This window comes from Alosa sapidissima, chromosome 3, assembly GCF_018492685.1.
Source record: "Alosa sapidissima isolate fAloSap1 chromosome 3, fAloSap1.pri, whole genome shotgun sequence".
NCBI lineage: Eukaryota > Metazoa > Chordata > Actinopteri > Clupeiformes > Clupeidae > Alosa > Alosa sapidissima.
Window position 1 is genome coordinate 1,802,354 of NC_055959.1, and position 27,456 is coordinate 1,829,809.

Consider the following 27,456-nt stretch of genomic DNA (forward strand, 5'->3'; position numbering starts at 1 on the left):
TGCCTTCATCATGTCTGACTATCCCATGATGCTTCGCAGTGTGGCAGCCGCGGCCAACAGCTGACTGGAGGAACCCGGTTGGAAGTGTAGCTCGTGGACCTGTTCTTGGATATGGGCTTCATTTAGTACCGTAAATGTTTTACGTGTGAATTGTGCCTTCGGCGCCATGATATTCTCTCGGAATATCTTCTCCTGTGAGATATGAGGTAGCATTTGTTGGTAAGTACCTTAGATAATTTAAATGTGATATAAACTGGGATAGCTTGCTAACGTTAGCTAGCTGGATAACTGCTAGCTCAGAAGCTAACAGTGTTGCTTCTTTTGTTACCAGTTTAGCTAGCGTGGCTAGGTAGCCATAGCCTTTAACTTTCATTTACAATATCAGTTGATGTGACTAGACACCTGCACTTGTCGTCCTGATCCCATTGTATTCAGTGATGCCTGAATAGACTCTTTACATTTTCAATTGACTTTATTTTTAATCAGACATTATAGAAACAACACGTAACTCTAAACTTATTGGGCAAGAATCAACTCCGTTTTCTTCCTGTTTTGCTCTTTAAATGGGGTTTTCTGCTAAGACACCGGTCCCCACTTCAAATTTGTTATATCGATTGCCTTGTGTTCTTCTCATGTGTCTGACTGCTGCCGACCCTATTTTACACTGAATGGGTCACACCACCACAGATGTATGCAGTCAATGTTAGAGTTCACACTATGGATGCGCTGTCTCACTAGCGACACACAGTGTTATGTCAGTTCCTTCCCTTAACTTTACCTCAGTCACCCAGTTTCGCCAGTCTCGGGGTTAACGTTATAGCAACGATTAATGATTTTATTTATTTATTTTTTTAAATACATTTTGACGTTCTCAGAATGATTTTGACACTTCCAGTTTTAACATGGTTGGAGGGAGTTAAGTGAAATATCAACAGTAAACTAAAATGCAAAGTCTCATAATGTCTCTCATAATGTGTTTTTTATTGATTGATATTGACACGTTCACATGTTATGTTACAGTTATGGAACCTCTGAACCAGTCAAACCTGATCCATTGTCAAGATTCCCTTCTGCCAGCTTTGGATCTTTCAATGAATTTCAAAAAAAGCCACATTAGTTCAAGATCCACAGAGGCATTGGTGAAAAAGCCGACTTGGTGTGATCTTGGCACAGCTGGCCAAAGTCCAATGGGTTTTTCTGGTGTCAGAGCAGAACATAGTATTTCCCAGCCTTGTCCGCAGACTCCAACACAGGATGACCCAAAGGTTGCTCACAGGAAACCATTTGATACAAGTCCTCGTTTAGGCTCCCAAAGCAGGTCTAATGGACACCTGCCTGCTAGTCATTTTCCCTCTGTAGTCTACAACTGCAAGGCAGAACTACCGAAGAAAGACATGGTCAGGAACGCTGATCAGGAGGTGCCACGTCACTCAAGTAGACATCCCAGGGTGAACCACCAAAATGGACTTGCCAGCCATTTGCCAATGCCAAAGGCTGCTGGGAAAAATGCAATGGGCTCCCTTGGGTGTAACAGTAATCAGACCAATTCTTCAACACCATGGGTGTCTAAATCTGTATGTCCCTCAAAGGGCTATAAGACTGTTGTTGAAAGTAGTGTTGGTACTCCTCCTAAGCTGCCATCGCATAATGTCTCATATCAAGCCATCACTTCACAGGGGCACAAGGTCAGCCCGATTCATAAAAAAGTAATGGTTAAGCACATTGCTGAGGTCAGACATTCTTCCTCCCCTGTATACATCGAGAGTGATGACAGTGATGTCGTAGAGGTGCCTGTGTCCAACTATAGCAAAAACACCCCAAGTCCCCAAGTATCCACGAGCCCACAGCTATCAGCTTGTGCACAGACTCATCATAATAACCACACTAACACAAATAGCACTGGTTCTTCAGGAGAATGTGGAGACGATGCCATGTACATTTGGGCAAGTGAATACTCTACCTCAGGGGTTTTTGCTGCACAGCCCCCAGAACCCACATCCAGCAATGCATCCTCTGACGAGGACATTGGAGCCCCCTGTGAAGTGACAACAGTGAATGCACAACCGACACCAAAGCAGCAGAAGACCAGGAGCCCTGGACAGGCTAAGGCCTCGGCTGGCAAAGTCCCTCCTGCCAAGCGCAAGCGGAAGAAGCATCGCCAGGCCCCGTCATCTTCCTCCTCCATGTTCGCGCCCCAAGAACCAGAAATCAAGCTGAAATATGCCAACCTGAGCCAGAAGGAAGAGAAGAAGGACAGCCGGGCGGACGCCAACTTCTGCCCCTACGTGCGTGTTGAGGTCAGGGGGGTTTCCGCCTGCACCGTGGTCAACTGGCAGGAGGAAGAAGAGGCCTTGCGGAAGAAGGGGCGCCAACGCTCCGCTGCGCCGCTAAGGCCTGCTGCTCAGGCCACGGGGACGGTCCCTAGCACCTCCTGCCTGCGCCTGGGCCGCCTGAACGCCGACAGCAGAGGGATGCCCACACAGACCTGCAGCCTGTGCGGCTGGCCCGCGAACAGCATGGGCCTGGGAGACCTGCACGGGCCGTACTACCCCTCCAAATGCAACCCGCCCTCGAAGCTGCTGGACCAGTGGGACCCGAGGGAGGTGCAAAACACAGAATGCGCCGGAGCCAGTCAGGGTTCCGTAGAGAACTCCCCAGGGAATCCCAGCAAGAGGCCCCGCAGAGACTGGGCCAAAGACGACGGCTCCGAAGCTGCTGCTGTGTTGGTGGCGGACCGGAACTCTGGCGAGCGCTGGCTGCATGAGGATTGCAGCATCTGGTCTGCAGGTGTCTTCCTGATCAAAGGGAGGCTGTATGGGCTGGAGGAGGCCATCAGGCTCGCGGAGGAGACTGTGAGTTAAAACTCCGCACTTAAACAGAACACCTGTGGAATAGCGCCCAGTAAAGCACTTTTGTGAAATAGTGTGATGATTTCCTTACATTCAGACACATCCATATTTGGATTTTGTCTATTGTTTTATAGCTTTAGAAGGTACAAAAGTAAAAAAAAAATACTTGTACAAGTATGTATTTTAAGGTCAGGGTCCAAGTTCTTATGTCATTGCATCATGTATTGTGGTGGAAGTTGAGTGCCCTTACGACGTGTCTTTTCTGCAGGTTTGTTCATGCTGCCACAAAGTGGGAGCCACACTCGGCTGTTTCTTTAAGGGATGCTGCAATAAGTACCATTACATCTGTGCCCTGCAGTCAGGTGAGTGTGGCACGCCAACGAGCCCACAGTTTATATGGTCACAGTCTCACTGGAGCAAGCGTGCATTTGAAAAGAGACAAGGGCACAGTTTGGAAACAGATAGATATGTATTTTTGCAGCGTCAAATTGTGTGATTAAAAAGTTGTGTGTTCACCTAAAATTTAAAAAGTTACCCATACGTAACCAATTTACAAAAACATTACGCACCCACTCTTTCATCCACCTAAAACTGGTAAATCAGGTCAGCATTTACATAAGTCACAAAAGACAGGTCACGGAAACTGTCTGTTGTTTTTTTGTTTTGTTTCGATGTTAGAACCACTGCGGTGGCAGATCCAATGAGAGATGTCATGTCAGGGGTCTCGCTGAACAAATGTGGCAAAGTGTCAGGAGTTAGTCAGCCTGCTTTCAATCCAGCACTTCCTGTGTGTGGGAGGCACTTCTGGACTGTCTGGCCTCTTCTTTGAACTGGTTTGTCTGTCTGTCTAAATGTGACCGTGTGAGTGTGAGGGAGAAAGAGAGTTAAACGGGATGTCTCATTCCTGTTATCTAATCCATACATTTCTTTTTTTTTTTAGGCTGTCTACTGAGTGAGGACAACTTTTCCATGAGATGCCCCAAGCACAAGGTAGGCGTTTTTGACATATATTACTGTATACACCTGATGCCCCCTCAACTTACCTAGACCCACACATTGTCACTGTAATTGTTAAAAGTCAAGTCATTTACCTTCATTGTGTAAAATAGAAATGTAAAGAAACAAATACATTAAGAAGATCTGAAAGCAAGAAACAAGGGCAAAATGTTTCAGGGAATTATATTGGGAAACATTGTTTTTTTTATTATACATTTAGTTTCTTCTAAATCCAGAAGCATTATACCACAATAAAATACTTGATGGTCCTTTAATCACAATGTTAGGGCATGCCACAACAATAGAACATTTGAACATTGTTCAAATGGTATTTCTTGGGTCATTTAATGATGAATGTGGTGTGAAGTTGTCAGGGAAACAAGGACCTGGTTGGTTGAGGGATGTAGATGATTCAAACCTCATTCATGCCAAAATGTCAGCAGTAACTTTGATTCATTTAAACCGACTTTTAGATTAAAAAATTATCTTTGACAGCCAGAGATAATGAAATGTGAGCCAGTGTTAATCTCCGTCTCCTCCCCAGAACAAGTCGCACCGACCTGTCACTAGATGACGAGCAAGAGGAGACAGGGTGCCAGTGAAGGTGTGTGGGTGAGCTTATTTCTGCACTGGTGGCTGGAAAGCCGATGTTCTTTCCTCTTTTAACTAATCCATATGTATAAACTATTTTGACATTTAAAACAACAGCACTGTCACGAACAGCATTGCTTATGAACAAAGAGTTTATGTGAATGTTGTCTCGGCATCTTAGGTAATTTGTCAGCAAAGAATGCTATTTGGAATATGAGCGCATTTTTTATTTATTTACATAAAAGGCAGGCAGGAAAAGATTTTCTAACATCAAGGCCTGTAGTTAAGCGTCACCGCTGCCATAGCTTAATTTTGAGGAAGACACAGTTTGACACGATTGAGTACATTAACACTGCAAGGTTTCCTGAAGAAATCCATTCCTACTCCTACATGACAATATTCATTTGTGTACCGGTACATTGAAAAGAGAAGACAAGAAGGAGAGGCTGCTGCACTTCTTTGCGACTACAGTCGAGGTGCTGTGTAGGTGCAGTAAGTACTGCTTCCATCATCAGCAACCACAATGTTAGGAAATGTCAGTAGTATGTCATTAAATAATATAATTATATTATTATAAATTAGTATAATTAAAATCTAGGGGTGTCATGCATCTTGTCAGTAGAGAAATTTTTTGCAGAAACCTTAGCCTGGTGCATTACTGCACATACAACTCAGGAATGTTGTTAAAGGTTGATGAACTAAGCATATATCTTGTTCATCTAATCTACAAGAGACCTAAACTTTGAAAAAGCTGGGCCAAATGAGATCCAAATAGAATCACCAAGCAACAGTATATGCTACTGTACATGCATAACTGTGTTGTCAGTAGAAAGCTCAGAATCTCTACAATCGATAAGAAAATCTCAAATTACTGCATTAATATTACTTCTTAAATTAAACATGTAAACTAAAATATGGCTCCAAAAATGTATTGGGTCCTTCCGTGTCAAGTCAGACAAAATCCAGGAATAGTTTTTGCTCAAAGCTCAAAGTCTACCTAATACTTAGGACCCAAAACTAAGACCTGTAAAATATTTCTGTGAAATTCCAATGTTTTCATACATTTTTTCACACTTGATTTTGTATCATTTTTACACTCAGAAATGCCTTATCTTGGAGGCCATGATTGGGCATTAATTTCTTGAAAAGTATTATTCTTAGTCTGACCAAACTTTCACATATCACATATATTTTCAAGTGCCAACTAGCTACCTGACATACCAAGTGCTTACTAGCTACCCCACATCCCAAGTGTGCCTACTAGCTACCCCACATACCAAGTGCCTACTAGCTACCCCACATACCAAGTGCCTACTAGCTACCCCACATACAATTTTAATCCTATGAAAATGACCAAAAAACACAACTTCCCCATTATATGTGGAGATCTCGAATATTGGTACAACATTAAAGGTAGTATCAGCGATAGCGGGGTAACGTCACTTCTGTTGATGTTCAAACAAAACAGAGAGCTAGCTCGCTACTCCCTCCCCCTCCCTCCCGTGCAATTGAAACTCTTCTAAACGCACATCTCGTCGGTTATTGGTTGAAACACTTTATTTTGCCTTTGAGTGGTTGCCAACACTTGTTGGTAGCAATTGTTTTTGTGTACAGATCTCGGAGCCTAGGCTGCCTACAGAGACACGTTTTTTTGATGGCCTGCTTATGGGGCAGGCAGCTAGCAGATCATTAGGGAAGATTAGAGGATCATTTATGTTTGGGCCTTTTTTGGGCCTGAAATCGCTGATACAACCTTTAATAAAATATATTATGTAAAGAAAAAAAATAATGATTCCAAATGCGTACGAAAACAAGTTTATACTACCCATAATGTCACTCTTTTTGCACTTTTTCCCAAATCTACAACAACAACCTTATCTGATTTGACACGGAATGACCCTATTAGGATTATTGGCATATATTATTTATTGGCATAGTATTTGTCCTGTCAAATTGTAGAGATGTCATGCGTCTTGTCTTGACTTGCAGTCAGATGGGTTGGGCAAACAGTTGCCGAGGAGCTACTTACCCCATTGCCCACTGTAAAATGTGACCATAAGGCCATCCTTAAAAATATTTTTGTTTGCAGTAACAGCCAAAAAAAATAAAAAATGGGTCGGTAGGTAGGTCAATATTTTTTTTTTTTTCAAGATTCAAAGTAAAAAAAAAAAGTACAATTTTGGTCATGGTGATTACGTAGGAATGAATTTACACAAATGTGCATATCGTGACGTAACTGACTGGGTCTTCAACCCGTGCCTTCAGGCGCACCATTGCAAACATCATTCTAATGCAGGTTATATAGACCAGCCTTTCTCAAACTTCTTTGACCTGAGGCCCGGTCATGGCAGACTTTGGGGTCATAGGGCTCATCTACATGTACCCAGAAAGAAGGCTACAATAGCTCTTGGCCACGTTATATTGAAATTTGACTATACACTGTATAGCATTGAGTATTGTATTATACAGTCTCTGCTCTGTTTCTGAGAAAGTTCCAAAAAACAACGTCGTTCTATTAAGTGTCATTAAATAAATAAATAGCCTAGGCCATAGTGTGACATGCGTAAAACCAATGGTGTAGAGATGACGCCACAGGGTTTTATTTAAGTGAGCCACGTTTGCATGTAGGCAATTTATATTCACAGTACTTGGGCCTACTAAAAATATTATTTTATTGCATTTGTATTGGTTGTTTAGAGTAAAAAAAAAAAACAATCGGTCGGTATTAACGCAAGTTTACAACCGGCAAGTCGGTCAGACTAAAAGGGGAAAAAAATAAATATTTGAGTCGGTTCTAAATTGACAGGGTCGGTCGGGTTACGGCAAACAAAATATTTTTAAGGATGGCTTAATTACCTTTTTTGTGATTATTCCTTTTATTAAATAATCCATGTTAAATAATCCAAAATACCATTTCACCTTGTTTTGTTTTGGTTCTGGGGACTACTATTTTTTCAGTCGACGGTTTCAGTATATCTAAGGTCTCTAGCAGGTATGGCATTAGCATTTCTGCAAAGTATTTAGGGCCCAAGCCATTTAGTGTCTTGCATAAAGTAAGTAGGAGCTTGAATTCAATTCTGAATCTTAGCTGGCAGACTGTGCAGACTTGAGGGTTGGAGTAGTTTGCTCTCTTGGCAGCCTTCTGAGTTAACTGTACCTGTCTGATGGATGTCTTGGGGAGGCCAGTGAGAAGAACGTTTCATTAGTCAACCCTGCAGAATATGAAAGTGTGGATGAGCTTTTCTAAATCCTGCCTAGAAACAAAATCTCTGATTTTAGCTATGTTTCTGAGGTGCCAAAATGGTGATTTATATATATAAATCAGAAACATTTTCTAAATGCTTTTCTAAATCCTGCCTAGAAACAAAATCTCTGATTTTAGCTATGTTTCTGAGGTGCCAAAATGGTGATTTGGTGATGGCTCATGATTATTGAAATTAAGATTCCATTTACATTTATTCATTTAGCAGACACTGTTGTCCAAAGTGACTTAACATTATGTCAACTAGGGATTACATTGTCCCTGGAGCAACTTGGGCTTGGTCAAAGCAGGGAAATTGAACCCACAACTCTCAGGCTACTGCACGCTAGCCCAGCTCCTTAACCACTACTCTAACACCGCCCTGACATGTGTACTCATCCAAAGTGCCCTAGATTATTAAAAGGCACCAATTTTCGATCTTTCTTCTTTGTTTCTCAGTCTTTGTCAAATGTTGTGGAGGTTATCACAGAAGCTATTCGTTTTTAAGTTATTATTGATCTGGTTAAAAATGTCTTAAATAATTTGAAATGGGCCTTGAGGGAAAGTGGAATAGAACATTATGTCCAATATTTCAATATGTGGTTTAATGTTCTGCATTATGTCCAATATTCCAATATGTGGTTTAATGTTCTGCATTTCTCATTAGTGGGTCACTTTGATACTAAAAGTATGATTCTATAATGACTGTATGATATCTGTACTGTCCCTGAGTATATCTGTGTGTGACTATGTATTTAGATAAGCGGGAATATTATGACTTTACAGTATTTCACTGTCCTGCATGGCTGTGTCAGTAGCTATCTGCTCCGGATTGCCAGGTTGCCACTAATCAGAGTCTGATTCAGTGTAGTCCACGTGAGATGGGATGACCAACGCCATCTCCCGTCAGCCTGGAAGGATGCTTAAACCCTATTTCCTTGTCTAGTTAGAGCAGCTGATAGATATTTAGGTGAAGTCATGCTGTCTCTCCCTTGATGCGCATCATTGAAAAATAAACTCTGTTCCTGATTTTTCTTACTATTGGTCTGACTGGGTCTCTATTCATCTGTGGTATCAAAATTACCATCAGCCTGTAGTTGTTAACTGACTGAGAAGTCAAGGTTTCTTTTCTTCAGGAGAGGTTTGATACCTGCAGTCTTACGTGAGGCTTGGAAAATGCCTGAGGTTAACATCTCACTTCTCATAATAACCCAGTCAGACAGTAAAATATAGCCATGTGGACCTCCAAGTGGATCGGTAAGCTGGCCTTTTAGTATGACATGACGAAGGTGTGTACCAGTAATTTTATGCAGTTGATATGGTAATTTTTGGCAGAGAGTGGACAGAAAGACCAACTCATCTAATTGCCTCTGTGGTCTACCTTGCAAGAGCATTTGCGATAACTGAATAGAGCTGAATAGAGTCAAGAAAGGAGTAGCTCAGTCAGGTCACGTAGGAGTAAGCTCGTTATTCTCTTGACCAGCATATCAACCAGTCTTTTTAGAAGGAAATTTAGTGCATTTTGGTAACATAACCCAGCTTTAGTGCTATAACAGTTTTAGAGAGACTGTGAAATCTATACCTCCCAAAACAGCAGTTTGATACTTCAAGTCACTTCTGACTTGCTATATAATAATAGTGATAATAACAATATCTAAAATAATTTACATCAGCGTTGAATGTGATCTGAAGTTAACATTGGAACAGCACAGTTGGGACGATGCATTCACACTGTATCTCTTCTACAGGTCAACCCTGTTTGCCATGAAGCTGGTGACGCGGTCCCTTACCCCGTGCCTTCAGCGCAGCACACAACCTGCAGGGATGGCTGAAATGGGTCCTCCGCAAATGTTTACATTAATTAATGTGATGATTTTTAAAATCTTTTTTTTTTTTTTTTTTTTTTTAAAGGAAAAATAGGTTTACAATTTTCATAAGGACCAATGGAGTTTACTTTTTTTAATTTTTTCCCTTCTTTCCTGGTTTGTGGCTAGTTTAACTGGTGTCCATTAAGGCCATATATGAGTCAGTACTCGGACCTTATGGTCATCAAATAGAAAGGCAGAAGGTTAATTCTTTTTTAGTTTTAAACCGATTTTGCCCTTGAGGTCCAACTTTTTATTTGTAATTTATTTTGTGTTTTACAAAAAAAAAATGAGAATGAGTAGAATGAATGAATGCGTGGGACCCAGACCCTTGTCATTGATGTGAAAATATTTATTTCTTACTTGCTTTTTTTTTTTAACATGTGTATTTATTACTTGAGAATCAGTGTGAGGGAGGGACCTTTGGAATATTGTCCCACGGAACCTTTGAGTTGCTGTTCACATTCCATCTGCTGCTCACCTTCTAATGAAATGCTGCATTGGCATCTGGGCTGGGCAGATACATCTGTTCTATTTGCCGCTACTCAATTTCACCATACTCCTCGTGCTTTGCAAATAAGTTGGATTTCAATAAATTCCTTTATTACTTAACTAGTCGTGGTGTGCTCTTTGGCTGCTGGCCTCATCCCCCATGTTCGGTGTGAAGTGTCTGAAAGGCCTTGGTGCGATGCTTTATGTTCCCTCTTCAATAAGCCATCAGGATGGAGGGCTGTTGGGGGAGGAAGGGAGCAGAAGGCCCTGCCAGGATGTTCTTCTCGAACGGGGGCGCTAGAATAGCCCTCCCATCTGGGTTGTAGTGGCAATGGAGGGAGAAGCCCAGAGAAAGAGACGGATCCCCATATGCAGCCCTGTTACCTGCTCAGCATGGCATTGCGGTTGGAAAGTGGAACTGCACCCTTAAATGGGTTTTTATGAGCTGTAAACTAAATTATATGACTGAGCTGTGGTGACACATCAGAGCTAGTTTTAACATTGTTAGTATTTAACAAAGTTAGTATTTCTATGGAAATTTGCTGGTGAATGTCATATCCAGATCAAGACATCATTCAAGAGTTCACACCCCTTCCTCAGCCCAGCTGGGGAGGAAGTTATGCTTTGACTATTTCCCTTTTTTCCCCATACAGGCTTGCTTAATCAAATATATTCAATCAATATATCAAATAATTTCAATATTTGCAATTCTCATTGCAGCTCAAATATAGAGCCAATATGTGGTGTCTCTGCTGCCAGAAAGTTATATTTTTGGACCCTTCATTTGGTGCTGGAATGTTTTTTCATACCATACCTTACCTTTCCGCGCAGAGATACTAGTACTTTCATTTCCACCTCCCAGAAATCTTCATTGTGTTGAAATCTCCCTGAAGCCATTGCTTTTTTTGGTTTATGACTCATAATACCCTGTCCGACCTCCTAGTTTTCATGCAGTGCTAAGCTGCCTGTAGGGCTTTTCGTGCTATATTCAGCATCAAAAGCAAGAGAGAGAGAGAGAAGGAGAGAAATATTTCTGAGCTGAATGCAACTGCAGGAGGATAGCGATTGTCACTCTGACCTGTGGATATTGTATGTTCCTTGTATCCCTCATCATCTCCTTTGGCATACTCAGAGTAGCACGTCTTCTTTTGTCTGACTGAAAAAATAGCATGGCATCTGGTCCACATCCATATGTAGGATCTGCCTCTTACTGTGCCTTTATGCAGACATATTTTGATCTGTTGCCCTGCCTTGAGAACCAAAAGACAACAATTTTATCATCAAAATTCTATAGCTGATGTTTTTAGTAAGGTCCCACCTTTGAAGGTTTTAGAATATCTTATTAGCATAGATTTTAAAAAACATATTTAAGTTTCTGTTTCTAACACACAGTGCTCTGGCCATTAAATAGCCTTAGTTGCTGAAATGGCCTTAAATTAAACAAACAAACAAACAAACAAACAAACTGTGCCTTTATGCAAGCAAGTTGCTCTTTTTTATGGATTTGCCAATCAATATGAACCTGTGCATTTAATCATTCGCATTGCCTTATTTTGTTTCTTAGAATAGCCTCTAAAAGACCATATGGAAAGTTGCTACACAAAAGAGGGGTTCCATATGTTCACTTGGAGAGAAAAGTACATCCTCGTGACTCATTCACTGTTTTGGTCCATTTTCTGTCTGCATTATTCCACATTTTAATGTATTAATGTTTACCATATTAACTCCATTTCGCTTAGCCTGATTAATGTATTGTCTAAAACAGTCATCCCCACCCAAATGAAACCTATGCATAATCTATCTTCGAGATTAATTTTGCAATGTAATTTAATTAATTCTGCAATGTACTGTAATCATCTAGTGAATACTATGGAAAATCACTCTATTGCACCGCACCTGCCAGGGCCCTTTGTATGGTTTGCTTGACTGTGATTGCTTGACCCTGTTGGCCCTGTGCTGCAAAATCAATTGAAAATTCAGTTTATATGTTTTGATATTTCTAAATGCAGGGCATCATCCATGCATACATACAATCCAATGCTCCAGTGTGTAGTTGTTCTGCAGGGCCATTTCCAATGGCATGTTGTGTGGGTGAGCATCTCAGCATCCCTGTGTGTGTGTGTGCCCGTTAAGCTTCAATTAGGGCTGTAGCAGGGCCATGGGGCGTTTTTGTGTGGCGGTGCGGAAGCTCGAGGCGTGTGGAGACGGCAGCAAGTCGCTCGGGGACTCGGAGGCGCTGCGATCAGCGCTGAGCATTCTCAGGCGAGCGAGTCCCCTTTTGAAGTCCTCTCGGTGCCTTTCTGCATGGTGCGATGAGTCATGGCCGCTGTTTATCTTCTTGGATGTTAACTGGAAAAGGAGGGTGTGTGTCTGTGTGTGTGTGTGGGGTTTGGTGGTTGGCTTGTTGCACAAGGTTTCTCACTTATATAGTTGATGCCTCTCCATTTCTCTCCTCTGCTCTCCAGCTTGCTTTGCTCCCTGGTTCACATGCAGAAATGTTCCTTTGATCACCATCACAGCACATAGCTCAGCTTTAAGTCCCTGTATGGAGTCTTTTTTCTAGTCCTCCTGTTCAGAGGCATCTGGAAGCATGATCAGCAAGCCTTGGTGGCCACAGTATATAAGCCTAAGGCAATGTCAGTGATGTGGTATTATTGCAGTTTTGTCTCCAGATGTTGTCTACTCTGTCACTATATGAACACCATGATCTTTTCAATCTGTCTTTAGTTGGGTTGGAAATGGGTTGGGGATGCATGTAGAAGTCAAGGGGAATGGAAATACGTTGTTGCTCTTGCACAGTGGCCCGTATCTTGTGTGCAGCTCAACTCCAGAAGATTCCTTTTTAAGATTGAGTCTGCCCACACTTCTGTCCTATAGCTCTCTGCTCTCGCTTTACTGATGCTGATTCCTGAAACCTCTTTGGAGAAGTTCTCTCTGCAAGGCCGCAAATGTTTACTCACAGCCCCATTGGTTGGCTCCCTACCTCCTCCTCCTGACTATATTTCAGTGTCAGGGTTTTTCGTAGACTCAGGACTAATGTAGTAAGTCAGCAAGCCACATGCAAGGACTTGATGGGATTATAAAGAATGTAGTGACAAGACTGACATATAAGCAAGCAACCCTTTACTGTAGCCGTTAAATGAGGTTAAATGAACCGAAATCATCACTGGCAATGTATTCCAATCCAGAACTGCTTGTCCTTCCTCTGTCTGTTCCATCTGCTCTGTTGTTGCCAGGATACCTGTTCCCTCAGTAAATGCATTGCCACTCATCTGAATTGTAAATAACATTTTAGCTGCTTCTACAGGAGCAGAGCCAACTTTGTAATTTGTGTAACATTTTAGCTGATCTGTAGCCGACGGGCCACCAGGCTAACCAGAGGTCAAGGAGGCATTTAGCAGAACCCAATGTTACACTTATATCCATGTCATAGGCAAGGCTGTCATGTTTTTTGTTTGTGTGTATTTGTTAAAGCTTTGAATAATTGATTTGATTGGCCAAATAGGCCTACATTTGTGCCTTGCCCCTTTCAGAGATAGGCCTACAACACTATATGCTTTCATGAACAGGGGGAAACTGAAAGTGTGTGTTACCTCAGTCAGTTCACAACCAGGAGGTGTCTGCATTCACTATGAGAGTTGAGACGAGATGGTAATCACTGCCTAATTAGTGTATTTTAACATGAGTTGCTAATGCTAACACATCGACAACCCCATACCACCTGTTTCCCCCTCCCCTCAGTGTGTGTGTGTGACTGGTGATGGTAACAGCTTTGCAGGGCAGGCGCACTGCTTGCATTTCCTTTCCTGCATTTCTGCTGCTCCAGTGAGCGTATTTTTCTCCTGCCTGTCCACCCTGAAAGAGATTGTAGCGATGAGCTAGCCCTCTGGATGAGCGTGTATCAGCACTGGTGTCTCGCTCACACCGACCCCCTTCCCTTCTCGCCTCCATGGACATCATTCGGCCTTGATATGTTTGGTTTTGTCTTTGTGATTAGCTGTTGCACAGATATGTTTGTATTCTTTTTGCAGCAGGTCTAGACAACAGGCCTTTTCCTCATGGCCTCTAAGAGCACATTTCTCATTTTTTATTTTCTGGATAGACCTGGGCTTCTTGTTGCCGTATTTCAGTCATCACAAGGAAGTATTGCTTTGGCTTTGAAAATAAATTGGTCTGTTTTACACTCACTAGTGAAGGCTTCAAGTGTGAGGGCTTAAGAATAGAATCTCCTTTGAACAATTTCATAAGAGATCACTGTGTGTGTGTGTGTATATGTGTGTGTGTGTGTGTGTGTGCGCTGAGGAGATTAGGCAGGATGCTGGTTATGAGTAGGAAGGAACAGAGCACTCTACCGCCCACCTCAAGCTCTAATAGCTGTTGGGGTCAGCTGTTTTGGCTTGGGCCTTGGCTAGGCATCAAATATAATGGAGGTAAGCGACGAGGCGGGAAACAAGGTACAAAGGTACAGAACATTGCATCTGCACTACTAGGCCTACCATTTCCACCGACCACTTCTGGAAAATGACAGTCATCACAACTTGTGTGAAGGAGGTCCCTGTGCAAATGCCTGAACAGAGTTGGAGTCCTGTTTGATTATAATCATCACACCACTATTTGAGAGGCAGCTTTGCCCACTTAGCATGCTGCTTCTGTGATGTAACTGGCAGTAATCTCCAGTGCTCTGGTACACTTTTCTGTCTTACTGCCAACAGGCTGCTCACTTGTTTCCCCTAGCTACACACACACAAACACACACACACACACCTCTCTCCCATGCACCTAGGGATTCTTCACACTTCAAAGGGACAGAGCAAATGCAGACAGAAGCTTCCATTTTCTTTATTTCATCTTTAATGAGAGGAAAGAAAAAAAAGAGAAGTCTCGGAGAGGACAGGTTGCCATTAGATGGCTCTGCGGTATAAGACAAGAGTTCTGTAGCGAGTCTAGCGACACACTTTTTTTTTTTTCTTTTAAACTACACACTACTCTTCCACACACCACACAACGGCACATGAAGAGGATGCATCAGAGACACAGAGGTTCCATAACATTTCTAACAGCACTGTACACCAAGACGGCTGTCTCTAATGCCATTTTCTTTTCTTTTTTTGTTTTGTTATGTTGTTGCTGTTTTTTTTTTTTTTTTGTCCCACACGGACTGCTTTGGGTCATGGTTTGAAAAAAAAAAAAGACGTGAGGTTCTCGTCCTTTTATTTGACATGAGTAGAGCCACTGAATTCCATAGACGATGACTATTGCACAAAGAGGTACCACAGTCTGTGGCAAAACTGTTAATCAAAGTAGTGAAGAGAATCTGGAGAGGTCGGCTCCATTGATGCTACAATAAAAGACCTGTACCACTGTTGACAAGAAGGCTATGTATTTATTTCCAGTGTCTTTTTCAGAACAGTATTTTATTCATGCAGGTATTTCTTCAAAAAAGGACAAACAAATACAGGACTTTGTCTCAAAAATGTTCCTTTACCCACCGTCATTGCCGTTGAGAAATGCAGAACTCCAGCCATTTTTGAAGAGGGGAATGTCAGTCTCTTTCGAATGAATTTTATGTCATTTTCAAGTCCATCCTTATCGCATGTGCTCAGATTTCCTTCTGGTAAAACAACAGAGGGCACGGCAGGATGGCCAACAAATGTTAATCCATGACTGGGGGGACAGAGAGCTGTCTGCCCAGCATTCAGAGAGAAATCGGATATTCTCTTCTTCATTTTCAGTAGCTGCTTTCATCATGCACTCTCTCTCTCGCTCTCTCTCTCAGTGTACAGTAAAATGCAGGTAGTAAATGACCAGTAACCCTCACATCCAGAACATTATAGTGATGCAAGTTTGTGGCACGGCAAAATGTCATCACATAATAGACGTCATAGGTGTGGATACGGCTTTCATATTATTTTTGACCATGCAGTTTCAAACAAATGCTCTTGGCTTTAACACATCTACACAAATGATGACCCCATAAAAATGTGTATAAAATAGACAGTGGGGTCAAATCATTCAATGCCTTACTAAGAGGAAAAACAAAAGTGTCAATCAGTTCCTTGGCTTTACAGAAAATCAAGATATTCTAATAAAAAATAGCCTCACCCACTGAGAAACTTAAGTGAGAAAAAAAGAAAACTATTAGCAGAACATGAGGGATTATCTTGAAACACTTCAGACTGCATCTTGAGGGTGATACGGTAGTGTTAACCTGTCAGTATCTACTGTCCATGTGAACTGAGATACTCCTGGAGGTCAATGAAAGCTCTGTAGATGTCCGGCCATAAAAGCTGTTACTTTTCATCGGCTCATTTTGCTTGTCACCACTAAATGAAATCTGCTCAGAGTTTATGGAGAAACAACTGACTTTCAACAACTTCAGAAACAATATAAACACAACACGTTTTTACAGAATGCTGTTACATGACTTTAACTTCAAAATGCAGACAGTCTTGTACCCAATATTAAGCTGTCATCTGTAGTAAATAATTTAATTTTAATATAATAATGCCACACCTGTCTACCCATAATATCTATAAAGTAACCTCTTCTTGGTTTACTAGAGGCCAGCTTTCTACAGTGATTAAATCAATTCCACATCAGTAATCTTGGACAGTCTCTCTTAAATGCCTTGTATATTCAATTCTTCACTTTTTTAAGAATTTGTGGCTTGGAGTGTTATGCAAGGCACTGAAACAAACTACTGGTGCTTTTTGTATAATTTGGGGCTAATTTTCATATCTTCAAATGTGATGTTTCACTTATAACAGACTTTCATTAATTTCGATTAATATTTAAGTACCAGAAATTAAACCAAATAATTGCAAGCAAATTATAGAAACACTTCAGGAGTACGTCCACATGCACAGATACTGGTGGCATATGAATAGTGTATTGTTCTGTAGATTGCAGTCGAGTGATATAGTTAGAGTGTGCTGTCCAGTGCTTCATTTCAATTTCTTTACAAGGACTCATTAATGTAATTAATATCTCCCGCCTCATTTCATTTAAAATATTCTGACCTTAACAGCAGCATTGCTCTTGAGAGATGTTTCAGTCCATGTGGGCCATATGTTCTGAAGTCATTTTTTTGCAGTTTGACACAGGGAAGTTAATTTGCAGGCTTGAGAAAGCAGGTCTTAGCATGACACTGCAAACGCAAGTGTCCAAATAGCGCTGTACGTGGCAAGAGGGAGAATAATAATCTTTCCCTGCAGATGGATCTCAGCACTCTCCACAGGTGGTCTGCCAATCTGTGACAGAAAGCATTTCCTCTGTGTCTCTGCAAATGACTACTTGGCAGCACTGTGTCTACAGTACACTTTTCTTACATAATCCAAACCTGGTTTTATTGGGTTAAGTGCTTTGTTTGGGGGGGGGGGGGCTAAATTGCTAAATGATTTGAGATTCTGGTGATGTAATCATTTAACTGTCTTGCTGTTACAAAGCAAATATGAATAATGCTATTTTGAAGCGTTACTGAAAGGCTTGTTGACATACCTGAGTACAAAGAAAAGGGGGGGGATAAACAAAATCCTCCATGTGTTTTTTACACCTGTGTGTATGTGCATGTGCATCTGTGTACATGAGCATGTGGTGTAGCAGCTATACAGTCTTCTCAAGTCCTCAACTCCCTTGCTAGGGCCTAACCCAGTGACATCATACAAAACAGAGAACCCCGTAGCTTATTGTTCCAGTAATAAACCCAAAGCATGTAAACATGACCCCATTCTCTGGATCTCGGACAAACATTACTCTTTTGTTTTCCTGGTTCAGAGTAAGACTGGCAACTATTTGTTGTTGTTTCCACAGCTCGAACAGTGGTTGAGGGGCGGGGAGGTGATGGTGCAGGACTGCTCTCACAAAATGACTTGTTATTTTATTTAACTATACTTTGTACATTTGGTAAACCAAACGATGAGGCCTTGTTTGATGTTCCCTAACTGCAGCTGTGGTCATAAAGGTTAGTTGTTTTTAAAAACCCAATGTTACCACTTAAAAATGAATGGCCACAAATAAAGGTTAAGATTCAAATAAATAACTTATATCAGCCAAACAAGAAAAAAAAAAAAAACTCTTCCATGGGTTCATACCCACAAACACGCAAGTATATAAACACAGTAGACCCACTGTTAACATTGCATTTACAAATTGATAATCAAGCATAACTTAACAGTTGGTTCAGAACTGTCCATTTTACACGTCTTCATCTGCGGAGGCATCCATCCCTGTGTTTTTTGTGCTTCCTTGTGTTGTTCATTTCTTTTTAAAGGTTTGCTTGTTTGGTCTTTACTGCACAATGTTGTTTTTGATATATTGCTTTAGGGAAATGAGGTTCATGCCAGATCCACTGCAAAAATAAAATGGAGGGCAGGCGTCTTGTCCTTCGAGTTAGTTTTCAGGGGATGCAGTTTGGTCTCCATTGTTGTTTGTTTACTGTTGTGGGTGTTAATGTGACCTTGTCACCTCCTTCACACACAGGGTGGATGAGCTGTGATTGTCTTCCTCTCTCCCTCACACTTTGTCACGGTGACACTGGGAATTTGGAAAGTGAAATGTCACCTCTGTCTAAACTAGCTCATGTCCTTTCCCATTGTCCGTCATCCAGTCCCATATACACAGTCTTATCGGTCTTGTCTCTCTTCACATCCTCCCCTGACCACAAGGTGGCCAGTGTTTCAGTAGTAATCTAAACTGCATCTGCCTCACAGCTTACTAACAAAAATAAAACGGCTATCAACGGTTACACACAAATCTCGATGGGTGTGGTGACCAGGATGCGGCCGCCGTTGCCGTTGCTGTCGCGAGAGCCACGCTCGTAGCCGCCGTTGGAGGCGGGCGAGCTGTTGACCGAGGAGGAGTAGTGCGAGGCTGCCACGGGCTCCATGACGATGCCGCCCTTGGTCACCACAGCTGTCAGGCTCTGCTGCTTCAGACGTTCAATGAGCTCCTCTTCCTCGGACGACGAAGAGCAGCTGAGCTCGGCGGGAGGGCCGCTGCCGCCCGCGGAGGATGAGGAAGAGTGAGCCCCCGCCCCAGCCGACGACACCGCCGAAGGTGACACCGATCCCGTGATGACGCCGGGTACATTTCCATTCTCCGTGTCCAGCATCCAGTAGTCGTCGAAGTGGGCGAAGACGTCCTTGACGGAGCAGCGGCGGTCCTGCTGGATGGCGAGCAGCCGGCGGAACATGCGCAGCGCCTCGGGCGTGAAGCGGCGCCACTGCGAGGGCACCTGGGCCGAGCGGCCGCGCTGCCAGCGGGAGAACTCCTCGTAGAAGGCGTCCGACGGCAGCGCCTTCTCCCACGGGAAATTGCCCGTGAGCATGCAGAAGAGGAGCACGCCGAACGCCCACACGTCCGTGCTGGGCTCCACCAGGAAGCCGTCGCGCCGCGAGGCATCGCACAGCTCGGGGGCCGTGTACGGGATGGTGCCGCTGACGCGCTTGACCGGTGAGCCGGCGCGCCGCGTCATGCCGAAGTCCGACAGCTTGACCTTGTGGCACTCGCGATCGAAGATGAGCACGTTCTCGGGCTTGATGTCGCGGTGCACCAGCTTCCTGCCATGCAGGAAGTCCAGACCAATAGCCACCTGGCGGACACAGCGCTTGGCAACAGCCTCAGGGAGACCCACCTGGATACGGAAAAAATAATGAGAGAATGTCGGTCAGATATGCAGAAAGCAGACTTAGCTATCCAAGGAAAAGAACTAAAAGAGGCTCATCAGAACCTGTTATAACATTTCCTGGAAAGTAAAATAGACAGCATGAGATTTTTTTTTTTTTTTAAACTGTGAGGGACCGGAATGAGAGAAAGTGAAGAAGTATAAACCCAAAAGTGCCCTGAACATGAGCACAATACACAAGGTCATAGCATTATGCCTACTTTTGAAAGCTTCCCACGTCTGAAAATATAGTATATGCTAGTCATTTCATGTGAAAATGCTACACGTTGTCCCTTTTTAACTTCACTGTTGGTAGGAGAGCTTATTGTAATTTTAAAGTAACACCAAAGAACTTTTCCTCTGTTGCACGCACGCTATTTGTTTATCCAGCAAAACATCGTTTACAAATAACTGAACAAAATGATTTTATGAAAGTATTATGTATTGCGACATCATGCAAGTCAAATTTGTAGTTTCATATGTCTCATTCCATCGAACTACAAGCCCGCTACCCGATCTGGCAAACTTACATAGTGCGGTTATAGCCGATAGAGGGCCGCGAAGCGAATGCAGAAGTGCCGTTCACCCTGTTACGAGTTGATGAACCACGGAAACAATTTTGGAAACATTATTTTAAGGTACAAAAAACTCTTTGGTGTTGCTTTAAAACATTGCCTAATCTCAGAGTATATCCCCTGAAACATTTGTCATGAAAAAGCATCTAAAAATATAGCTGCAAGCAGCAATGAGGGGGCCAAGCAGAGAGGCCGGAGTAACCATGGCAACGAAATGCTGTTAGCTCAATGCTGCAATCAGACGTATGGCCATAAGCTGTCAAAGCAAGTTTCACGTCTAGCACGTCAAAAGTTACAAGGCAAAATGCATTTTTGCTAATTGCAGTGACCCTAGAGGTCAAAGGTCACAAAATCGGCATTCACCTGATGGGGTCATGAGTCCATGTACCAAGTTTGGTTTTGATACATGCAACGATTGCTGAGATATGAGCTCACTTCCTGTTTGGCGGCTTCGCCGCAAATTTGGATGGGCTTTTACGGGCGAACGGTAATACTTCCGAAGACAAAAAGTGATAACTTTTGTGAGGCTTGGTCTGAAGATGTGTCAAATTTGGTGGGAATCAGAGAAAGTATGTGACCCCTGATACATTTGAAGTGTTTTTGATGAAATCCAAAATGGCGGAAAATCCATCATGGCGGAAAATTACGTCATAGGGTGCGTTGAACTCGGCTTGGTCCAAGGATTCCAACAATACCTGACTTTTGAAAATCGGACCTACGGGTCAAAAGTTACGTGAGTGAACACACTTGGTGGTGGTGGCGCTAGAGGGTTCGAGTTGCCGACATGAAACTTGGTGACATGAATCATGGGACCGTCCCCAATTAGTGTGCCAAATTTCCCAACTTTTTACCAGACGGTTCTATGGGCTGCCATTGACTTCCATTGCATATAATAATAATAATAATAGGAAAACGTAGAAACACAAATAAGCCTCTAGGTTGGACTCGCGGCTAGACAGGCCCGGGGTGGGTAATCGGGAGAATCGGGAGAATTCCCGGTGGTCCGCTTCAATTTTGGAGGAAAAAAATATTGACATTTGTCACGTTAGTCTAACTTCTCTTAAAGTAGGCTACACGTTCCGCATTCTGGTACGTGCCTCTGCATGGGTTGTAGCGCACAATGGAGAAGTTTGCCTCGAACGTCGACTACTAGGCTGCAGCCTTCCATGCCGCGGTCCATCCCTCCAATGAGCGTCGTCAAACAGTAAACGTCATTGACAGCGCCACAGTTTGTCTGAAAGAGCGACAAGATACTTGAGGTTGGACTTTCTTTTACTGTCTATGGGTTGGACGCTGTAAAAGCCGGCGTCTTTGGAGCTAACAGTGCTAAAATCAAGGATTTGACAATAAAAGAGTTACACATGTACACCGATGTTTGCTATTAATGTATCTTACAACCTATTAGCCTACTAGATCAATGGAAATGGGCCTGTGTTGCGCTGTATCAATGTTACGTTATATCCTCAGAAACAGACGATAAAAAAAAACGTAATTTCATGGATGTTTATGTGTCTGATTGGTGGGCAGTTGTTTATTCGATGCTAATTGGATGTGATAATGATGTCGTATCTTTCTTGTCACTCAATCTGTGAAATTGTCACTCTGAGGTAAATTGCAGGAACGGAACACCCAGATCAATGCAGTGATTAATTTGACCATCATTCAAAAGGTAATTGACTTGTCAATGTAGCCTGAACAAGTGCAGACGTTACCTGTATGTTACTTACCTATGTGTTGATATTGTGTGGCCCATGGGTTCATCTTTGATCAATATTAAGGCTAAATAAATAACTGTGGAACTGGGATTGGCGAAGAAACTTGATTGTTTGTCTATTCCTAATGGAAATTCTTGTTTGAAATGCAGCACAAGCTAGTGGACAATGGCTAGACTAGGTTATGAAGTAATGGTCTACATTATGTAATGCTGTGTAAGTGTTTATGTGCACAGCAAGACACTTATTAGCTATTCTTCAAATTTCTTAAAGATATTACACTAAGCACTTTCACTCACAGAAAAAAGATCAGATGGTCCAAAATGAACAAACTTTATTGGAGATACAGTAAGCAGTGTTGGGCAAGTTACTTCAATTAGCCAATCCAATTAGCATCGAATAAACAACTGCCCACCAATCAGACACATAAACATCCATGAAATTACGTTTTTTTTATCGTCTGTTTCTGAGGATATAACGTAACATTGATACAGCGCAACAACATTTCCATTGATCTAGTAGGCTAATAGGTTGTAAGATACACTAATAGCAAACATCGGTGTACATGTGTAACTCTTTTATTGTCAAATCCTTGATTTTAGCACTGTTAGCTCCAAAGACGCCGGCTTTTACAGCGTCCAACCTCAAGTATCTTGTCGCTCTTTCAGACAAACTGTGGCGCTGTCAATGACGTTTCCTGTTTGACGACGCTCATTGGAGGGATGGACCGCGGCATGGAAGGCTGCAGCCTAGTAGTCGACGTTCGAGGCAAACTTCTCCATTGTGCGGGTTGCAGCCTACCATGTGAGGGAGTTCTCCCCTCCCAAAAAGAGTTGGTTTGGTCCATATTTGGTCTTTTCCAAAAAGTTTTTCAGATACGGATAGCCGGGCCGGCCCTTCAGTAGCCATAAGCGTCAGGAAGGACGGATGGTAGAAAGAGGCCAGGAGGGACTGAAACGGCCAGGTAGATGTTGCTAAATGTGCCAAGCTTCTAGATTAGGCCTACAGACAAAAGTGGCAACTGGTAAAGAGAGATAGCCTATAGGCAATGATTATTAGCAGTTATTGGGCTAATATTGGACGTTTGTAGCGTTGTCAAGCTATTTGCAAGCAACATATTCAATTACTTAAAATGTTAGCCTTTTGTATCCGATTCATAGACTTTGCAGTATGCAAATATTAATAACAAAACTGAAGTTTGATCTGTGTAGGCCTATGCGGTAAAAAATTGTAGCCTCTGAGCAGCAGATCAACCAGTCGACCACTGAAAATGATGAGCCCGAAATTAGTGATGAGGAGGCCATGACTACAGGGACAAGTAGAGAGGATAAATTAAAGTTATTTCATGTAAGAAAGAGCAAAATATTTATGCTACATGATGAACCTATATGCCTTGTTTGCTTAGAAGAGGGTGTAGTAAAGGAACTAAATCACCAAACAACAATATAGCCTACCCATGCAAAAAACATGTAGCCTAAACATTAGTTCAATATGCCTCTTTGTGGAAGCGTGGGATAGGCTACATTTCAAAAGTCTTTCTTTCTTTCTGTTTTTGTTAACTTGTGGAATATTTTTTGTTAACTTCTCAGTTGAAGTGAATTATTATATAACCTTTACACATTTGTTGAACCATGGTACTAATAAAAACTACAGGATAGTAAGAGCTGAAATGTTGCTTCATTTATCCAATTTCCACCACTATGGAAAACGTGGGCCGGTCTTGGGCCTGAATCTCCCGGGCTGAAAAGTGGCCCCACTCTGGCCCTGCGGCTAGATGATGCACCACCGAACAAAAACACTGATACAAGCATTTCAACTCAAACTCTTAACTGAACTGATACTCATGAAAAGTTTTTACCCATTATCAGTGTCAATTTGTTTCATTTTTTCAATTTGTTATATTTCACAATGTTTAATTTCTAATAGCCGTTATTACACACAATAAACAAGATAACCAACTAACAATACATATTGTGTTATATTTTAGTTATTATACTTTCCATACTCAGAAACACGGGTAGATACTGGTGGCCTTTCATCATATCCTGTGAGAAACGACTGAAGTAATAAGAGCTCAGAAGCATACACTTGATTGTGCTGACACATACACACACACACACACACACACCAAATCACGCCTCTTCCCTTACCTGGGGTGGAATGATGTCGAAGAGGTCACCGGCGGAGGCGTACTCCTGGGCGAAGATGTAGTAGTCGTCTGTCTCGAAAGCGATGCCGTGCATGTTGATGATGTATGGGCAGGGCGACAGGTAGAGGGAGATGCTGTACTCTCGCAGGAAGCTCTTCAGCTTGGTGGTCTTCTTCCGCAGATACTTCAGGGCCATTTTAGTGCCTGTGGGACACAGAAGGGCATACCAACGACTCAATATATTGTAGAATAAAATAATAATATAGGTGTACAAAAATCAACTCACAGCTGACATTCTAAAGAAGGTGTCGCAATAGGAGATTCGACCAAGACGTGGTGTAATTTCTAACATTGCACACTAAAGAACATTCGTTTATGTTACCATAAAAGACAATTGGTATTTTCATCAGGTCTTGGACGAATCCTATTTGATTATGACAGAGTGGATTCATCTAAGCATCATATTAGGTGTCATTGTGCACTGGTCGACTTCTCAGTCCTTAAATATGTACAGTTCTGCTTCATACTGATCGCTCCATATCAAACTGTTTTTCAGGGGGCGAAAGCTATTAAAATTCAAATGCTTGTCTTGCTCCAAGAAAACCTTAGTCTAAGGTCAACTCTGCTTTCCTCAGGGGCCTGAGGCTTGTAAGCAAGTGTTCTGTTTTAAGAACGACTGCATCTGAAATTAGATAGATAATAACTCTCTTCTGTGCTCTCAGACTGCCGGTGAATCCTTTCTCTTCATTTATAATGTAAGGACGCTAGAAGCAATAGAATGGATTTGAAGTCTGGGGGGAGTCGTATATGAAGGAAATGGGAAGGAAATGGTCCAAAGCATCTCCGATACTGACATGCTGTTTTTTTTTTTTCCCACCAATGACGAGAATGCACAGGAACTAGACGAGACTTGAGTGGAGCACTGAGTTTGAAAACTGACACTGATGGACAGCGATGCTGTTGTGGCTGTCTGTCTTTCCCGTAATCGTGATTGCATAGAACAAAGCCATGGAATTAAAAAGCCTCCTGCGGTTCCCCCACTGCAGCACGGGGAGATTGTTGGAGACCAGCTAGCCAGATGGGAATCTTTCCACTCCTGTTGCTCTTCCACTGAGAGACACGGATGGTAAAATACAGTGCATCGCTCAAGACTCTACAAAGCAGTCAGCTTGCTTTGAGCAGCTTAGTAAAGCACAGAAACAGCCAGACAGCTGCATGAAATCCTGTCAATCATCTTCTCTGCGGGATGTGAACGTTGAAAAAGGGCAGTCATACAAATACATAATTATCCAGTTAGACTCATTGCACAAATATGTATTCTCATAGAGTCATTTGTTCTCTATGTGAAAAAAGGTATTTCCATATTATGAAAGATTAATTAGGAGTGCATGATTTCCACTGTTATATTGGATAGTTAAACACACACAGTTCTTGAGCACACCCTGGATATAGCATTTATTTAGAGGGATGTACCCTCAAGAGCCGAATGCATCAGAGCAGCAGTGAAACTAAAATGCTTCTGCATGTCTTGCTTAAATCTTATTCTTGCAATGCTTAAAAAGATGCATAAAATGCATAAAAAGATTTGCAAACACCAGAAACTACAACCCACCCGCCCCCCCCAAACAACACACACACACACACACACTGCCACTGGGTAATGACCCACCATTCCATGACTGCAATCGCTGCTCTTTTGCTGTATCACAGTGGTGTGCATAAAGATAGGACGTGCAGAGTATATCACTGCATCATAAAACTATTACCATCAAGAGGGAGTGGGCTGCTAAATTGATCGTGCTAAGTAAGCACCCAAAGTTATTTTTCATTGCCAACTACTCCCTAAGCTGTAATTCATAACCTTTATGTTACACTCTGGCCCTTCTCCCTAATATCATACTCCATTACACAGTTATGGGTGGGGCGTCTTAGAACGTGAGCTGTACAAATGCCATAAATACTCATATACTCAAGAGCATAGGCAAAAAGCACTTCATGAGTGAGCTGTATGTTAGCCAGTGCCAATGTGCAGGCAAAGCGGAGGCATACTCAACAAACAGAAGGTCGCTCAAAAAGCCTGTCTTTTTGTGTGCTCTCAGAAAAAAAAGGCCTGCTCATTTTGCATCGGCAACAGATGGTGAGCTCTTTTTTCACTGCCCACCAAAAAAAAAGGTAAAGAATAGACCAGTGAAACTACGTACGCTCAATAGCATCATTAGCCCTCACTGCACACAGAGTTAAAGTGTGTATTCATGGGAGATACAGAGCCTTTGAAACAGACCTCGCTGCCGAGGCATTAGGACAAATGGTGAAGAATTTGCTTGCATTCTCACAGCACCCTGGTCAGATTTCTGAGAGGTGAATGTTTTGATAAGTAATCTGCACAGGTATTTCACTTTATGTACATCCATCTTTACAAAGAATGTGCATTGCCGTCTGCTCACACCCTGACAAGTAGGTTTCTCCAGAGCAGCTGGGAGTCGGAAAATAAAGGATCAAGGCATATTAGTTTGCCTCAAGTTACAGAGGCCAGATTCAACACATTTGGAACAGCACGATGTAAGCACTTTGAGTATTCAGAATGTGACAGTCTGCACCAAATTGGCTCTGGCAGATGCCTTTGATGAAAGCCCCTTTAACTCTCTACATTTTCATTTCAGTATTCTTGTCTACACAGAGAAAAAGATACATGTTTGATATTATTTAGATTAGATAGATTAGAATTAGAAAAATACATGTTTGATATTATTTAGATTAGATAGATTAGAATTAGAAAAATTCATGTTCAATATTATTTTAGATTAGATAGATTATAATGAGATATTCTGTTGCTTCTGTTTGAGCACCTGACTCACCTCTGATTTTGTGGACTACAAGGTCCACCTTGCCGTAGGTCCCTTTGCCCAGCTCGCGGATGACCTCATAGTACCGGTTGATCTCCAGCTTCTCCATGTTCTGAGCGGCGATGAGCTGCAGCTCCTCCAGAATGTCGATGGAGGCGCGGGAGACGTGGGGCGAGGAGGACGAGGTCATGCTTCTGGACGGAGAGGCCGAGAACTTAGGCGGGAGATCTGGACGATGTGGAGACTGAGAGGAGAGAAATGGAAGAAAGGTGAGGAATGTATTTCTCCTTTTTTCATTTGATCTTTCTTATCTTTTTTAACATTGGAACTAATGGGTGGGGGGGGTTGAAAATGTCATATCTTTGTCTTGCTGTCTCAAAGACAGCAACACATGCACACACTCTCTCTTATCACAAACATCAGTGTGACAATGACTGGAATTATCAGAGCCCAAAGAAGGGAGGAAAAAGCATTATGTAACA

The 27,456-nt window shown here is 42.3% G+C and overlaps 2 protein-coding genes across 4 annotated transcripts; one reads left to right on the forward strand and one right to left on the reverse strand.

Annotated features, from left to right (window-relative positions):
• The first annotated feature begins 5 nt into the window (after positions 1 to 5).
• si:ch211-165g14.1 (retinoic acid-induced protein 1) lies at positions 6 to 27,089 on the forward strand. Of its 3 annotated transcripts, none has more exons than XM_042087308.1 (6): positions 6 to 219; positions 1,021 to 2,852; positions 3,118 to 3,211; positions 3,790 to 3,839; positions 4,390 to 4,449; positions 27,009 to 27,089. In XM_042087308.1, the coding sequence occupies exons 2-5, from the start codon at positions 1,023 to 1,025 to the stop codon at positions 4,417 to 4,419; spliced, it is 2,004 nt and encodes a 667-aa protein (XP_041943242.1). In that variant the 5' UTR covers positions 6 to 219; positions 1,021 to 1,022; the 3' UTR covers positions 4,420 to 4,449; positions 27,009 to 27,089. The 3 variants fall into 3 exon arrangements, with proteins under 3 accessions (XP_041943242.1, XP_041943241.1, XP_041943240.1); XM_042087307.1 differs by lacking the exon at positions 27,009 to 27,089 and adding an exon at positions 9,426 to 10,154 and having other exon boundaries at positions 4,390 to 4,457; XM_042087306.1 differs by lacking the exon at positions 27,009 to 27,089 and adding an exon at positions 9,426 to 10,154.
• On the reverse strand, positions 14,858 to 27,164 carry unm_sa1261 (un-named sa1261). The gene is made up of 3 exons (XM_042087349.1): positions 26,987 to 27,164; positions 24,133 to 24,335; positions 14,858 to 19,665 (listed from the first exon to the last, which is right to left on the reverse strand). Exons 1-3 carry the CDS (start codon positions 27,162 to 27,164, stop codon positions 18,775 to 18,777), a joined length of 1,272 nt encoding a protein of 423 aa, XP_041943283.1. The 3' UTR covers positions 14,858 to 18,774.
• Positions 27,165 to 27,456: the final 292 nt, after the last annotated feature.